Here is a 16,765-nt window from a genome sequence, read left to right as displayed (position 1 = left end):
GCCTGGTCTACAGAGTGAGTCCCAGGACAGCCAGGGCTATACAGAGAAACCCTGTCTCAAAAAGACCAAACAAACAACAAACAAACAAACAAAAACATTTGATCCCTAGGGGCTGGTAGGCATTTCATTCATTCAACTCCCTGAGTACCTGCTGTATGTCAGAGGCTGCAGTGAATGCAGGAACTCAGTGATAACTCTACCCTGTGGAAAACAACACATAGACGACTCCCAAAATATGCAAAGAGATGCATGGGCAGGGTAAGAGATACATCAGTAGGGTGCAGAGATGCATGTGCAGTGTGCAGAGATGCATGGGCAGGGTGCAGAGATAAATGAGGAGGGTGCAGAGATGCATGTGCAGTGTGCAGAGATGCATGGGCAGGGTACAGAGATGCATGGGCAGGGTACAGAGATAAATGAGGAGGGTGCAGAGATGCATGTGCAGTGTGCAGAGATGCATGGGCAGGGTNCATGGGCAGGGTACAGAGATGCATGGGCAGGGTCAGAGATACATGGGCAGGGTGCAGAGATGCATGTGCAGTGTGCAGAGATGCATGGGCAGGGTACAGAGATGCATGGGCAGGGTCAGAGATACATGGGCAGTGTGCAGAGATGCATGGGCAGGGTGCAGAGATGCATGGGCAGAGTGCAGAGATGCATGGGCAGGGTCAGAGATGCATGGGCAGAGACAGAGATACATGGGCAGAGTGCAGAGATGCATGGGCAGGGTACAGAGATGCATGGGCAGGGTCAGAGATACATGAGCAGGGTGCAGAGATGCATGGGCAGAGCTGAGGTGATCTCACTCATGGCTTCCTGATCCCTCCACACCCACCACCAAAAAAAAAATCTCTTTATTCTCAATCCATCTTACCAACCTCTCAACTCCTGACACTGAGATCAAGCTGTAGAGCTGTGAGCTCTATTTCTACCTTCCCCCACAAAGACCTACTATCCACAGGCTTAGTGTTCTTGTCACACTGGGCCCAGAATCTTGACCCCCAAAAGTATAGCTCTGGCCCAACTTCTTTCAACCAGACTCACTACGTTCATGGCTAACAGGCATGTCAAAGTTTTTGTGTCCAAATCAAATCCGTGGTATCTCCCTCATACCAGTTCTTCCAAAGGTTTCTCTTCCTTCTGCCTCAGACAGAAACCTTTGTGTCATCCATGACCACCTGGTACTCACTCACACCCTGTCTGATTCTGTGTGAAGTAGGCGTCTCTACCATAAGAACACACATGGGCTGAGCGGGGCTCAGCTTTGTACTTAGCTAGCATACATGAGGAACTAGGTTCAATCCTCGGGCTTAAAAGAAAAGAAAGCACTTGCCCAGCCTTGAGGACTCAGGCCTTTAATCCCAGAACTTGGGAGGCTGGAGAAGGAAGGGCTTATATTTATCTCGAAAAAAATACAACTGTCATTCTCACCTCTCCTTGACTACCAGTCTAAACATGTTCTTCCTTGATATAATGGGAATTCTTAGAGAAACATAGGAATCAGTTCATACAGTCATCAAAGAGCAAGTTTAATAACTACAGCTAGGCAAATAGGCTAGAGACCTAGAAAAGCCACCAGTCATATGGTCATCTGTCATTGGCACACTGATATCATGGAGGATAATTTGCTTTATTTAAGTACCAATTTAAAAAAAAAAAAAAGTTCGTGGTCAACATGATGGCTCAGAAGGTAAAGATGCCTGCTTTCAATTCCTGACAACCTGAATTGAATCCCCAGAACCCACATAATAATACAAGGAGAGAACTGAGTCCTGTACATTATCCTCTGGCCTCCACGTGCACGCTGTGGCACACATACCACACAAATACACCTGCATGCATGTGGATGCATGCATACCCACAGTAATCAAATGTAAAAATACAAATCTTAACTATGCCAGAAAAAATGCCTTTTCCCAAGACTGCACAGGTGGTTCAGATGCTAAGAGCACTGGCCGCTCTTCAGAGGTCCCAGGTTTTTCCCATCAGCCACTCAGTGGCGTACACCCAGTTATAACTCTAGCTCCATGGAATCCAATGCCTCCTCCTGGCCTCCTTGGATACCAGGCACACACATAGTGCAAACACATACATGCAGGCAAACACTCATATACATACATCCGTTCGTGCAACACTGCACTTTCACAGGTTGTGGCACACAGGACTATTTGCCACAGGAAATTAGGCACATCACTCTGCCAACTAAACCCATTTTTTTTCCTTTACACAGTCATCAGATATCAACTGATAAAAGTCCAGTAACATTTAAGGTGTTGCTGTAAGGATTAAAGAACATTGCTGCATTCTATCTGAGTGACTAGTACATGCCAGGAACACTGCACTGGGGGGGGGGGAGTGTTCAGAGTCCAGGAAGGCACTGCAGGGAATTACCGTCCCCACTAGCACTGCTCAGAAAAGCACTGCCCGTAGCTTGCTAGGTAGGTAAGCTAGACCAATTCTCCCGATCTCCCGCAGTAATCTGCACATGCCAAGTCTGTGTGGCATGCTCACCTTTGTTCATTTCACGCTCTGCACATTTACTTTTGATTTAACAACGTTTAGTCCATAAAGAACTGAAGAGTTTTAAATTTTGCTTCTTAGCAGTTAAAATGACAGTTGAATCCATAAGCTTAGTTTCTAACAAGGTCAACAAATATTTCATTTCAATATCAAAATTAATGAATTAAAACATTACATTTCCCCCAGGGAAACCTAAACTGGTTGTAGACCCTTAAGTAGAGGTTATGGAACAAAGTCATTTACCAGAGTAACTCAAATAAATAAAAACATATAAACAAAGTGGCCCCTCTATGTCCCCTGGAGGCCTCCAAAAAGCACAATGACCAAAGCTGTAAAGGTTGCACTTGACACGACAGGGGACCAAATGTTAACAAGAATCACTTTTAAAACACTGCCAGCAAGATGGCTCAGAGGAAGAGCACTTGCCACACAAGCCTCATGACCCAAGTCGCAACCTCGGACCCCAGAGGAAATGCCCAATAAGGTGGTACTCACCTGTACCCAGCAGGCCACAGTGAGGTGAGCCTGAGGCAGAGACAGGAGGCCTGTCTAGGGTCCAACCAGCTAACATGGAGCAAAGAGAAACCAGAGAAACTGAGTCACAAGGTAGGAGGCAAGAAGTGACTCCTGGAAGTCGCCTTTGACCTCCACATGCACACTGTAACTTGCACATGTGCACGCATGTGCACACACCCCCTATATATCATAAAAACACAGAATAATAAATTAATTTTTAAAATTAAAGAGTCATTTGAATTGGGGGTGCATACCTGTAACCCCAGTGCCTAGAGTGTTAAGGCAGGAGGACCACTTAGGCTCAGTTCAAGAGCAAATTATGCAAAATAGTAAAACACTGCCTCAAAATAATTTTTTATTGACAACAAAAGGCTCCTCAACCTCAGAGGGTGCTGGATTGGGGTGGGAGCAGAGAGGCCCCAAGCTGGGGTGCTACACCCTGTGCTGAGCTCTTCTCACCACAGCCAGGTCTCTGATAAACAGACGGCTCTTCCAAAGAACAGGTTCAGTTCCCAGCACCCACACTGGGCAGCTTATAACTGCCTGCACCTCCCAATTCCAGGAATCTGGCTCCCCCTGTTGGCCTCTATGGGCGCCTACACACATACGCCTTATACCCACAGATACACAAACATAAAATAATAAAACTGAACAAGATGCCAGCATTCAAACTCCTTGCTACTGATCTACTGAAATGTACAAATGTACTGAAAACTTACATCTTCACAAAAACCTTCACACAGACATCTACAGAAGCTTCAGTCGGAACTGCCAGAACTTGGGAACAACCCAGACGTGTCAGTAGAGAAGTATGTTACATTCGGCCAGTGGGATCTCAGTCTATGCTAAAAGCACCATAGATGTACAGAACTTCAACTTCACGTTACTAGGTGGAAGCAGCCAGTGTCAGGGGGCTATAGACTGGGTGGTTTCAAGAACATGACATTCCGGAGAAGGGACGCAAACAAGCAACAACAGAAACCATTAGTTGTCCAAAGTTAAGGAGCAGTGAAAACTGGTGAAGCAGAGTGATACCAAAAGGGGACGGATTTGCATCACCATATGCCCAAATCCACACCGATGTGTGGTGTATGGTACCGACGGGGGCCAGTGCAGAAGGGAAGAGGGTATTTTGGTGACTCTGCACAAAGTTCACGGCAACCTATGACTAACTTCAAAACTCAGGGTCTGAGAAGCCCAGATGGGTCAAGGAGAGCATCAGGCAGTAGGACTGTGTGGTGATGTTTGGCAGAGGACCTGAGTTCCATTCTCAGCACCAGGTCACATGGCACACACACAACGGCCTCTAACTCCAGCACTAGAGAGTCCCCCTCCCGACACAAACACATAAATAAAATAGACCTTTAGAAAGGAGGTAGGCAGGTTCTGAATCAGTGAGATGCCTAAACGGACTGCACTTACCAGCAATCCTGACGACCTGACTTCAATCCCCAGGAGCCGACATGGTACAAGCGCCTGGCACAGGTGTGTGTACACACACACATACTCAGAAAATCCTTACAATGAAATGTTTAAAGCAGTCTATGAACCTGGGGTTGCGGCCGTAACCCTGCAATCTCAGGACTTGAGAAGTAGAGACCAGAGGCTGAAGAATTCAAAGTTATCTACCCACAGAGGTGTAAGTTGAGGCCAGGCTGGGCTACACAGGACTCTTTCAAAACAAACAAAAACAAAAAAGCAGGCTGCAAATTATAATAAACAAATTACAAAATGCTTAGGATGCTTGGCTTCTTGAAAAAAAAAAAAAAAAGTGGGAAAGGACCAATCTACTGAGACTCTTCACCTGCTTGAGGGACCCTCCTGGGCTCCCTACCTCCCGGAAGTTGAAACTGGTCTGGCCGGTGCTGTGGTCTTAACTGGAACCTGGGCCTGGGCCGTAGGGTCCTCGCTGGGGACCTCCTCCGAGCGCTGTACCTCCTCCCGGGGCGCCTCCGCAGGGAAGGCGGGTGGCAAGCCCAGAAGCTCCACATTGGTCACCGTCTTGCCGATGGTGAACCAGTCGTTTATCTGGTCGACCGTGAGCTTGCGCAACATCCTCGGTGCCCAAGAGCAGCCTCAACTGCCCGCCCGACTCCAATGGTGGCAAAACCTTACGAGCGCTGCCCTGCCCAGCAAGGCAACGACCGTTCCAGAAGCCTCTACCCCCACCCCTCACTGAGGCTATCCAATCAGCTTGTGCCACACAAGAGGGTGTGGCCAGGCCCTACGTGCACATGGGGGCCTCGTGCCTTCTGGAGCATGCGCGAGGTCTGTAAGCTGGAGTCAGGTGACCTGGACAGGCACGTGTTTATGGAGACCAGCTTCTTGTGGTTTTGATGTTGGAGTCTGCTGATAGTATTGACTGGACTCACTTGATACGCCATGTTTGGTTGATGTCTCTGGGGAGGTTTCCCCTTTTCTAAAAGGAGGAAGAGAAGGCAAGGCACGGGACTGGGGAGGAAGGAGAAGACACTGCAGTCTGGATGTAATATCTGAGAGACAATTAACAAAAAATAATTTAAGAAAATATTTACTGCATCCCTGCTGCCAGCTTGGCCTAGAGTCTCACAAGGTCTAACCTCAGCTAGAGCTGGACCACAAACCATGGAGATTGTAACTTTACGCCTACAGGGACACCAAAGCTCTCACTGACCCATGGTCTCATGGCCTCAAAGTAGGGTAGCTCTTAGTGTCCCCTTCTCACAAGACCCAAAGATCAGGCAATTCTTAAAAGGCTTGTAAGCTCTAGGCCATGTGAAGACTATTGGGTACCTCAATTCACAATTTGGCTTATTCACAAAGCAGCTTGAGGTTTTGGGAGAATACGGATGCAAACAGCTATCAGCACTTCGCAATGAAGGATCTGCTAAACAGCAAGAGAAACTGCCTAAATTCTGCCCACATTTTAAACTCAAAATGCAACATTAGGCACTTTGCATGAAGCTGCTGGGATAGCCTGAAACATTTTGAAATTTTAGATGGCTTAAGGTGTTTTGGACTTGAAGTTAAATTAAAAGCCTGTTGATTTCCTGATTAAAAACTTTGTCTTCAGATAACTTACTATGATTCTCCTCGTGATAGTTCACAACTAATCCTAGCACTTGGGAGCCTGAAACAGTCTGCCAGCCTGAGCAACAGAGTAAAGAGATTATCTCAAAGGAAAAAAAAGAAAATCAGTCAAAGGAAAATATTCTTTATGAAACATATCTTAAACCTGAGTTACCTCTCAAGACCCTCTTTACACTCTTAATAGTGACTGGAGACCCTAAAGAGCTTTTGTTTATGTCTTATATTTGTCTACAGAGGATGACAACCAAGAAAGTTTTATGTATTTGTCCAAATGATTTTCAGTTGTCGGTTTGGCACAGCCCAGAGTTACCTGAAAAATTCTTGATCAGGGACTGCCCAGATGAGATTGGCTTGTGGCCATGTCTGTCAGAGAAAGTCTCGATAAGTGATGTGCGAGTCCACTGTGGGCAGCACTATTCCTAGGCAGGTGGCGCTGAGCATCCCTTCTCCATGGTTCCTGCTTCTGCTCCTGCCTGAAGTCTCTGTCTTGACTTCCCTCAGTAATAGAGTCTGACTTTTAAGTGTAAGTAAGCTAAGTTTAACCCTTTCCCCTCCAAATTCCTTTAATCAGAATATTTTATTGCAGGGATACAGATCAAAGTAAGGCAGTATTGATTAACTTAAAATAGCAATTAAAAACTCATTTGATGTCAGGCATTATTGTTTTATGAGAAATCACTGTATTTTCCAAAAGGCTCATGTGTAAGAGAAACACTTAAAATTTTATATTTCATATACATTTTTTCATAAATTAAAATTTTACATTTTTATTTACAGGTATGTACGGGTGTATAGTACGTGTGAGTGCAGTGCCCATAGGGGCCAGGAGAGGACAATAGATCCTCCTGGAGCTGGAGATAAGGGCAACTGTGAACTACCTAACATGGGTGCTGGGAACCATACTCTGGTACTCTGGTAGAACAACTGCTTCTCTTAACTGCTGAGTCATCTCTCCAGCCCCAGAGTGACACTTATAAATCTTCACCAGTCCCTCAGTGTCTAACTGAATGGAAGACAGCAGCTTTTCTGTCTCTGTGTTAACACTATATGACATCACAAGTCCCACAGCCTCTGGAAAATTCCACTGTGCACATGAGAGGATTCTAGCAAGAAAAGGCAAATGTTACTACTGTGGTGAAAAGTGTTGGTCCTCAGAGGCCTTAGAAATCACTAAGCCTGCAGATGCCCTGAAATCATAGCAAACTTCCCAAGTGTTGTACGGAGCTTCTGTAGACCCAAAGCTCCTTTCCCCGGGACTGCGCTCACCGCTCTCCTTTCCCTTCAGAGCAGGACTGCGTTCACTGCTCTTTGCTCTTCTCTGCCTTCCCCACCCTTCCAACTGAGTTCATTTTTCTCTGGCCTGAATGAATTTACTGTAGATCTGTTGGTAATTATTCCTTTATTCTCAACTTGTTCAAAACTGTATTTCATCTTTACTGAATGCTAGTTTTCCTATAAGGAGAACCTAGAGGAATAGTTATTTAGCATCATTGTGAGGTGTTAGGGTTTTGTTGTTTGGCAGTGCTGGGAATGGAACCCAGGACCCTCACACATGTGAAGCAAGCGCCCTTCCACTGAGCTACAGCCCCAGCCCTCGCTTGTCTCTAGTTTTATCACATGGCTTCCAGACTTTTCATTTCTCTGCTTGATTTCACTAAGATGTTTTGGAGCCTCGTTTTTGGTCTTTTTGGTTTTTTTTTAATATCCCCTTTGGAAAATTCTGTCAGTTATTAGCTCTTCAAATATTTCTAGCTTATTCCTCATTGATTTCTTAGACCCAGTTAGCTGTATGATCAAGGGTAAAGCTCAGTTGTAAAGTTTATATCTTGTTCTAGGCACCCCAGCACCATGAGAGAAAAAAGCTGGATAAAGTGGCCCATTCTTGTAATTCTAGCACTAGAGACAACGGCAGGAGAATTGTCATGAGTTTGAAGTCATACTTAGACACAGGCAAAACACTTATGCATAAAATAATAGTGATTTTAAACTAAAACAATGAAGTAGCGTTAGCTAGACGGTTCAATGCGTAAAGGTGCCTGACACCTTGATTCCCCGGACCGCCACATGGGCCCCATGGTACTGGGGATTGTTCCCCACTCTCGTCCACATAATAATATTTGTTAAGGGGAAAAAAATAGAAAAGGAGGGAGGAGAAAAGGAGAGAGGAGAAAAGGAGGGAGGAAAAAAGGAGGGAAGAGAAAAGGAGGAGGGAAGAGAAAAGGAGGAGGGAGGAGAAAAGGGAGGAGGGAGGAGAAAAGGAGGGAGGAGCAAAGCGCCACTGCTCTGGGCTGAGGGGCAGGGCTTGCCTTCCGTGTGATACCTTTGTCTTCCCTTGTCTGTCTGTGCTCCTGATTAGCTCTTCTGTGTTCTGCCTGGGTAATTACTGAACGTGCTATCTTAGTCAGGGTTTCTATTCCTGCACAAACATCATGACCAGGAAGCATGTTGGGGAGGAAAGGGTTTATTCGGCTTACATTTCCACGTTGCTGTTCATCACCAAAGGAAGTCAGGACTGGAACTCAAGCAGGTCAGGAAGCAGGAGCTGATGCAGAGGCCATGGAGGGATGTTACTTACTGGCTTGCTTCCCCTGGCTTGCTCAGCCTGCTCTCTTATAGAACCCAAGACTACCAACCCAACCCAGAGGTGGCACCACCCACAAGGGGACCTCCCCCCTTGATCACTAATTGAGAAAATGCCTTACAGCTGGATCTCATGGAGGCATTTCCCCAACTGAAGCTCCTTTCTCTGTGGTAACTCCAGCCTGTGTCAAGTTGACACAAAACCAGCCAGTACACATGCCTAATTTGTTTTAATCCAATACGTGGCTTTCTTTTTTCAGTTTCTGTTCGGATGTTAGTTGTTTCTTAACCAGAAGTCTAAGGCTGAAGAGATGCCTTAGTGACTCAGGGCAGTTGTTGCTCTTCGGAAGGACCCAGGTTCAAATCCCAGCACCAGTGTGATAGAACACAAGCATCTGTAATTCTGGTTACAAGGTATCCAGTGCCCTCTTCTACCTTCTGAGAGCGAACAGGCACATACTTGGTATAAAGACATGGATGTGAGCAAAACACTCATACACATTAAAAAAAAAAAACTTTTAAAAAAAACTAAAAAAAAAAATCAAGAACAATTTTTGTTCATTTGTTTTGGTTTGGTTTTGTTTTCTAAAAACGGGGTTTCAGGATGCTCTTAAAACCCTGATCATCTACCTCTACTGTCCAAGTGCTCGGATTATATCACCACACACCCAGCTAGCATCTTATTTAAAACATAAAACCTTAGGTCCAGTCCCTAGTGTTCCTGCAGAAGTCTCTGCACTGCTTTACAACAGTTTTTAATGATAATTACTATGCACAGAATGGCTGCTTAATCAAATACGGAGAGCAAAAAGTAACAATATAGGGGGAAATGGCAAGAAGTGCCAAAGGCCTGGCATAGTGGTGCAGGCCTTTAATCCAAGAAGACAGGAGGCAGAGGCCGGCAGATCTCTGAGTGTGAGACCAGTGTGGTCTACATAAGTTACAGAAAGACCTATCTCAAAAAAAAAGAAAAAAATTTCAAGTAAAGAGGGTTTCCCCTTTTTCATTGTTGCTTTATTTCCTTTGCTCTTATTATTTGTTGAAGGGGAGAGGGGGAGAGGAGAGTGTGAGAGGCTCACTAAGTAGCCCCGGCCAGAACTTGCTATCAAACTCAATAGACCCACAGCCCCGCGCCCCACCCTCCACCCTGTGCCTCTGCCCCTTAAATGCTGGGATGAAAGACCCGAGTCACTACGTCTGGCCTTTAGTCTGATTAATTGTTTTTGGTTTTTTAGACAGGTTGTCACTGTGTGAATCTGGCTGTCCTGGAACTCACTAAAAATTAGACTGGGCTTGAACTCTCAGAGGTCCTCCTGCCTCTGCCTCCTGAGTGCTGGGGTTAAAGGCATGCGCCAACACACGCGGCTTTTGGTTTAAGTTTTCAGGCTGGCCTGAAAGTCCAATTTATGGCAATCCTGCTGTTTCTGTCTCCTGAGGGCTAGGATTAAAGCCATAAACCACGTAAAAGGGGCTTTTTTTTTTTTTTCTTTAAGGTCAATTTTTCCGGATTATCTACTGTCCTGGTTTCAGCATTGAAAATCCTCTGCCTGGAAACCCACAAACCCTAGGAAATCTGGTCAGTTTATGACACCTAGGAACAACGACCACTGGGGGCGCTGTGGTGCGCAGGCGCGGCAGGCCCGGCAGCCGACGTCTGGTGTCTCCGCTCCTTCCGCTTTCCCAGCAGGCCCCGCGCGGCGCCTGCGTGCTCTGTGACCTTTCCCATTCTGTTGCAGAATTTCGTGTTGCCTGTGGTCTTGGTCCCGCGGAGGTAAGAGCGGGGCTTGGGCTTTTCGTTGTGTTCCCAACCCGGGGGACTGAAGAGGGGCCGGGACCGGGTGCGGTGGGGCCCAGGTAGGTCGCGAACGTAGGCGAAGGACTCTGCGATCCACGCTGACCTTGGGTCAGCCCCTGCGCCGCCTACTACAAGGAGGGTTCACGGGGTTCCCCGCGACTGTGACGGAGGGAGTCCCCGGCTGAGTCATCCAGGCTGCGAGGGTGTCCGGGGTCACTCCTCCAGATCCCCAAGAGTCCCCCCAAGAGTGTCCGGGACTCCGTGACGCAGAGGGCAGGGATGTGCACGGCGTTCAGCCCTCCACACTGCGAAGGTGTTTCTGGAGTTAGCCTTCCTGATTGTATGCGGGGAGGGGTGGTTGTCTGTCCCTTGGACGAATAAGAGTTTGCTCAGACATCAAATCTCTGTGCGAAGGAGGGATTACTCATCAAGACTTGGAGGACCAGGGGCCCCAGTGTCATCCTCACAGAAGTTGTCCGGGAGCTAGGTTCTAGTGGAGGTCCACGCAGCCAGGACTGTGCCCTTGTGCTGACACGAGGATGGGTCTGTGTAACTATAAGCTTTGGCAAAGGGGCATGCCACCATCAACTGTGAGCATCTTGTTACCTACTCAAGTTACTCAGCTACTTAGGGAGGGATGCGCTAAAATCCGTGCGGAGAAACATCACTTCAAAGGCGGTGCCTTCTTTCCATTATACCACAGGTTTCTTCCAAGTTAGGCTTTGGCAAGGCCGATGGTTGAAAATGTGTGAAACCACATTATAAACCTCAGACATCTCCCCTCCTTCCAGTGTACTGCCAGGTAACAGCTTGCTGTTACTGTCATTTTCACAAAAACTGCAGGCTTAGGCAGTCAGTAGACTGCTGTTTGACCTTCGAGTAGGATGAGCTTTTGTTGAATCTGGTATTGTAAAACTAACAACTGGGAAATATGGTTGGCCAGAGAGACTTCGGTGGGAAGAGTAGAGGCCATGAGTATTGGGACCATGTCACTTGTGTAGTCAAATACATCCACACTGATCAAAATGGAAGTCCAGGAGCAAGAGAGGGATGTGTGTGTGTGTGTGTGTGTGTGTGTGTGTGTGTGTGTAGTAGGCATTCACTGTGTCGGGACCCATGGCAGTTTAGAATAAGGACAGTGCCAGGATCCTAAGATCCTGAGGAAAATACCAAGGTCACTGAAGTCTACCTTTTCATTTTAGACCCTCCTGTGATACCACATTCTTTTTCAGGGTGTGGGGAGGTCAAGACAAGTTTTCTCTGTGTCCTGACTGTCCTGGAACTCCCTTTGTAGATAAGCCAGGCTGGCCTTGGATTGAGAAAGATCCCCCTGCCTCTACCTTCCAAATGCTAGTATTAAAGTCAGGTGCTGATATGGTGCCAGTCTTGATACAGCTCAACACGTCTGCCCAGCCTATGAGATGAAACCTCTTTAAGTACTTTCTTAGAATCCCTGTGGCCTGGGACTTGCTGCTTTCTATTGGGTTTTTGTAGCAACTCCTTGCTATTGATTTGATCATTTCCTGAGTGCTCACTGTGCGCCGGGTATCATTCTGGATCCATTTCATTGTTACTGGCAGGGGGAGAGACGGGGGTGTCTTTGTTTTTGTCTTTTGAGACAGGTTCTTGCTGTGTAGCCCTGGCTGTCATGTAGACCAGACTAACTTTGAACTCACAGAGGTACCCCTCTCTTCTGAGTGCTGGTTTGCTAGGATTAAAGCTTGTGCTGCCACCTCCCAGCTAGGGTCCTTTATTTTTCAAGAGTCTGTCGAGTAAGTAGGAGGTCCATGATTGACGGAGGGACCTGACAAAGAAGGTTTAGAGAATTCCTAAAGTTAAGAACAGAACTGGGCCCCAAGGGTCCCCATTGGTCCCCTACAGTACTGTCTCAGTCCTTGCCTGTCCCACAAAGATGCCGCTCCACCTAGTCAGTGACTTGGGTTCCTTCACCCTTTCCAGAGGCTGCCTTCTAATGATCTGAAGCAGAGCAATCCGACTAGAACATTAGGGTGCACATAATAGGGGGAGATTTAAGGACAGATAGACCATCTAGGGTAAGAGGACTGCACCACTCTACAGGCTACTCTCACTGGACGAGCTAACCTTCAGGCCTTTCCTCCACTTAGGTTCATTCCCGTAGGAAAGAGCAGAAGGCATGGCCATAGAGGCAGATTGGTTCCTGAAGTAATCAGCCATGTGACCCAGATTTGGTGTGATCTAGTCTTGTTTGGATCATCGGTAGTTTGGGGGCGCAGTATAGAAATATGTCAAACAGTATGAATATGCACCCTATATTCTCTGGTGCCCAGGAGGTCAAAAGACTCCCTGGAACTGGAGTTACATTACAAATGGTGGCAAACCACCTTGTGAATTCTGGGACAGGGACTTGTTGAGCCATCTCCACCACGCCCAGAAGACACCCCTAAATTCAAGTCTAAATGGTGCGCACATCTTCCCTGTTTCCCTAGTTTAACAGTAACATTCTGTATAACACGCACTCCCAACACGATGCCAGGGCTGTGTGCACTAACGCAAGAATCCTAGACCCGTGTGAAGTGCAGCTCTCTTATTATCCCTGTTACACAGTGAGGCCATGTAAATTAGTGGGTGAAACCGGGGCAGCTGCCCTCTCCCCGTCTTCCAGTTCACTCTCCGTGCCTCCGCTGAAGACGCTTCTCCGGGCAGCCTGGCTCTCCCTTGCCTCTTCCTTCCACTACCACGTGTGCTCTTCATTTTTTTGCTGAGTGAATATGGTCCAGGTTTCAATAATTCACAGACAGCCATTTGACTAAATTGAGCTGGTGCTATAAGAATAACATACTGCTGTACGTCAGAGAACACTTTCTCTGGCTGTCCACAGCAGTGTGTCAGTTTTATAGTGTCGCAGAGTAGGGTTCTATGTGCAGTAGCCGTGTAGAGCAGGGCCATCAAGGCAAGGCACTGACTGCAGCCCAGGGATTTCCCAGTCAGGTGAGAAGGGCTCAGAGCTGGGTCCTCCTGGCAGCTGTCAAATCCATCAGATGTTTCAAAGCCCCAGGTTGAGAATGGGGGCATCTAGTTAGTAGAAAGCTGTAACTGTAACTGAAAACATTACTTTGAGGGCTGTCCCATTAGGCTCATTCTGTAACATTTGTTGTGTATTTATCTGACAACTCAGGATTGAGCTACTGGAGGTTAAAGTGTATTAGTTTAACAGGCCTTCCTGTGGGAAGAACCACACCTGACCGTGGTTTGTGTTTTTGTTTTGTTTTCAACTTGAAATGTTAATGATGCTGAAAGGGGTGCTTCTACCCAAAGGTCAAAAAAATGATACATGACTTGGGGCCAGCTTTAGTGGCAGAGAGGCTTGTGGGAGGGACAGGCTGCTAGCAAGATGCTGGCGGGGTATCAGGAGTTCAGAGAGCCCCCCAGATCCTGTGGAGTATAGAATAGCACTCTGGTCAGGTAGATGAAAATATCTTGTCAAGTATATGGCAGCAATTACCTTACTGTTTATCACTTCTATTTCAGATGCTTCAAACCTTAATTAAAAAAGTCTGGGTCCCCATGAAACCCTACTATACCCAGGTTTACCAGGAAATTTGGGTAGGAGTGGGGTTAATGAGCCTCATCGTGTATAAAATCAGGAGTGCTGGTAGGTTATATTTTTATTTCTTTGCATTTAGCAGGGGGAAATGTTTTCAGAAAAAAAATAACAATTTTATCTACTAAAGAACTGTGACTTTTTAAATTATTTTTTCCTGTGCACGTAAATACACATGATGTATGTGTGGGCACACATGCCATAGCCCTCATGCAGAGATGTGTAATGGTTCTCTCCTTCCACCTGTACGTGGGTACCCAAGATTGAACTCGGGTCACCAGGCTTATATAGCAGCGCCTTTACCTGCTGAGCCATCTGGCTGGTCCATAACTGTGGCCTTAGATGTTCATCAACAAATGAAGAAAGAAAACATAAAGTAGCTGAAATGGCCCTTGTTGGGAGAGCTTAGCCTGGACAATTCCACACAGTGGAATTTTATTCAGCCATTAAAAAAAAAAAAGAAAAATATTTGCAATAGAAATAAAGATTATCCTGCTAAATGAAATGAGCCAGACTATAAAAGATAAATATTACATGTTTTCCTCCTGTGCTCAGTTGACTTTTGCAGGCAGGAAGAAACCGACATGGAGGGAGAGGACAGCAGATGAAGGCAGGGGGAGGCACAGGGGTGCACCCACTGTAATGAGACCGCCTGCTTTGTATGTCAATTGTGGGCTAGAAAATGGCTGTGACGCAGGCATCCCTCTGAGAGCATGCTGGGATGCTTCACCCAGCCTGTGAAGCCTGCAGCCACATGTTGCTTGTGACTGGTAATTTGGCTGGTGGCACTTCTGTAGGACACTGGTGTGATTTATTTCTCTTTTCTGTTTTAGATAAAAGAAGTAAAGCTTTGAAAGGTAAGATTTCTGCTTTTTGGAATGGTTGAGGGGTGAAAAAGACCATCGTAGCTTTTCAAAACAAGTTATATGAATCCTGAATTAAAACTAGCACCTGGTTCAGTGATTATGTCAGATAATGGAAATATAAATAAAGATCAAGAAGTTTGCAGCTGACCTTCAATCCCAGGACTCGGGAGGCAGAGGCAGAGGCAGAGGCAGAGGCAGAGGCAGTTGGATCTCTGAGTTCCAGGACAGCCAGGGCTACACAGAAAATCCTGTCTCAAAAAAACAAACAACCAAACAAAAAGTTTTTAGTTAAATGTTTAAGAGCAAAACTGTGTGTAGCCCTTTGGCAGTGACAGAGAAAGCGGGTCACTGGTGCCGCTCAGAAGCACAGGCTCGCTGGGCAAGCGGGTGTGCTACCGAAACTCCTGATGTTTCATGGAATGTTGAAGAAAAGTTTCTGCAAAATTTGTGCCCCAGGACTGGGTATCTGTCTATTCCGTTTCTCTGGTGGCAGTGAAACTATGGCCATTCGAAGCTTACACAAACTCGGGACTGGCTTCCTGAGCTTTGGGAGGAGAGCTTTCTCTACTCCTCCAGGAAGGCAGCTGTGTCAGCATCACTTGCACACACCTGGAACTGTGCTGAGTATTTTACATTGAATTGGCCCCCACCCCCATGCTAGGTGGGGTTTTTGTTTGGTTGGATTGGGGGTAGGGGGCAAGGGCTTGCTTTTGAGGCAGAGTCTCAGAAATCCTCTTGCCTCTGCCTCCCAAGTGTTGGAATTAAAGGTGTGTACATCATGCCCAGCCCCCATGCTTTTTGTAGCATTAAAATGAGTATTTACATTTCTGACGTGTTCTTCAAGCAATAAGCTACATTCTGTACCACTAAACTGTACCACTTTGTTCCCCTCCTTTGAAAGGTCCTGCACCTGCCCATGGCCATCACTGAGTGCTCCCCGAGTCCACAAGATGAATACGGCGGCTAAACTTGAGCAAGCTTTGTTAGATGGGAACATGGAACATCACTGTACACTTATCTAAGTACCATTTATAATGTGGCATTAATAAATGCATCTGTGAATACCACTCTCTGCTTCCCCTGAGTAAGTCCTTGTGAGGCGGCAGGCTCCATCAGGACGTCTGAGCCGCCTCCATTAGGAAGCCTGAAGAAAGAGAAGCAGTGTTTACTGCCTTAAGATTCAACACCAGGCTGGGCGTGGTGGCACACACCTTTGATCCCAACCCTTGGGAGGCAGAGGCAGGCAGATTTCTGAGTTCGAGATCAGCCTGGTCTACAGAGTGAGTTCCAGGACAGCCAGGGCTACACAGAGAAACCCTGACTTGAACAAAACGAACAAACAAAAAAATTCAACATTAGGATCTAGATAATAACTTTGATTCCAATACTCAATAGTTATTTGTCAAATGGTTCTGCTTCTGCCTATCATCTGACCTCTCTGTCTTGTTTTCATATTTTGAGAAAGAGGATATTAATTATCTTAAGGGCTAACAAGTTTTTTACTAGGGTCAATAAGAAGGTAAGAGGAAAACAACACTAATCTCAGCTGAAGCAGGGAGGATCGAAAGTTCAGGAGTTCAAGACCAGCTTGAGCTACTGAAAGCCCTGTCTGAAAAAGAAAGTTTAAATAGCCCGACATGGCGGTGCACGCCTTTAATCCCAGCACTCGGGAGGCAGAGGCAGACAGATTTCTGAGTTCAAGGCCATCCTGGTCTACAGAGTGAGTTCCAGGACAGCCAGGGCTATGCAGAGAAACTCTGTCTTGGAAAAAAAAAAAAAAAGTTTAAATAAAGATTAGCAGAAAAGAGCTGGAAGGATGGCGGCACGGTTAAGGTC

The 16,765-nt window shown here is 46.5% G+C and overlaps 2 protein-coding genes across 2 annotated transcripts in view; one reads left to right on the top strand and one right to left on the bottom strand.

Annotated features, from left to right (window-relative positions):
* Positions 1-5,178, bottom strand: part of Tdrd9 (tudor domain containing 9) — a 91,210-nt gene extending 86,032 nt beyond the window's left edge. Inside the window, exon 1 of the mRNA XM_021202190.1 lies at positions 4,871-5,178. Coding sequence (XP_021057849.1) covers positions 4,871-5,091 — 221 coding nt within the window. The 5' untranslated portion in view covers positions 5,092-5,178. The remainder of the gene's footprint in view (positions 1-4,870) is intronic.
* A 5,194-nt stretch (positions 5,179-10,372) lies between these two features.
* On the top strand, positions 10,373-15,996 carry Atp5mpl (ATP synthase membrane subunit 6.8PL). The gene is made up of 4 exons (XM_021202548.2): positions 10,373-10,456; positions 13,991-14,114; positions 14,897-14,920; positions 15,831-15,996. The coding sequence occupies exons 2-4, from the start codon at positions 13,991-13,993 to the stop codon at positions 15,857-15,859; spliced, it is 177 nt and encodes a 58-aa protein (XP_021058207.1). The 5' UTR covers positions 10,373-10,456; the 3' UTR covers positions 15,860-15,996.
* The last annotated feature ends 769 nt before the right edge of the window (positions 15,997-16,765 follow it).

The sequence above is a fragment of the Mus pahari genome, chromosome 7, assembly GCF_900095145.1.
Source record: "Mus pahari chromosome 7, PAHARI_EIJ_v1.1, whole genome shotgun sequence".
NCBI classification, from domain to species: domain Eukaryota; kingdom Metazoa; phylum Chordata; class Mammalia; order Rodentia; family Muridae; genus Mus; species Mus pahari.
The sequence above is the reverse complement of the archived record's forward strand: the minus strand, read 5'-3'. Positions and strand labels throughout refer to the sequence as shown.

Excerpts from the sequence above, each read along its gene's own strand:
- Atp5mpl (XM_021202548.2), top strand. The coding sequence starts at position 13,991 with ATGCTTCAAACCTTAATTAAAAAAGTCTGGGTCCCCATGAAACCCTAC. Across the intron at positions 14,115-14,896 it reads GTATAAAATCAGGAGTGCTG|ATAAAAGAAGTAAAGCTTTG; the intron begins GTAGGTTATATT and ends TTTCTGTTTTAG. Across the intron at positions 14,921-15,830 it reads AAGAAGTAAAGCTTTGAAAG|GTCCTGCACCTGCCCATGGC; the intron begins GTAAGATTTCTG and ends CTCCTTTGAAAG.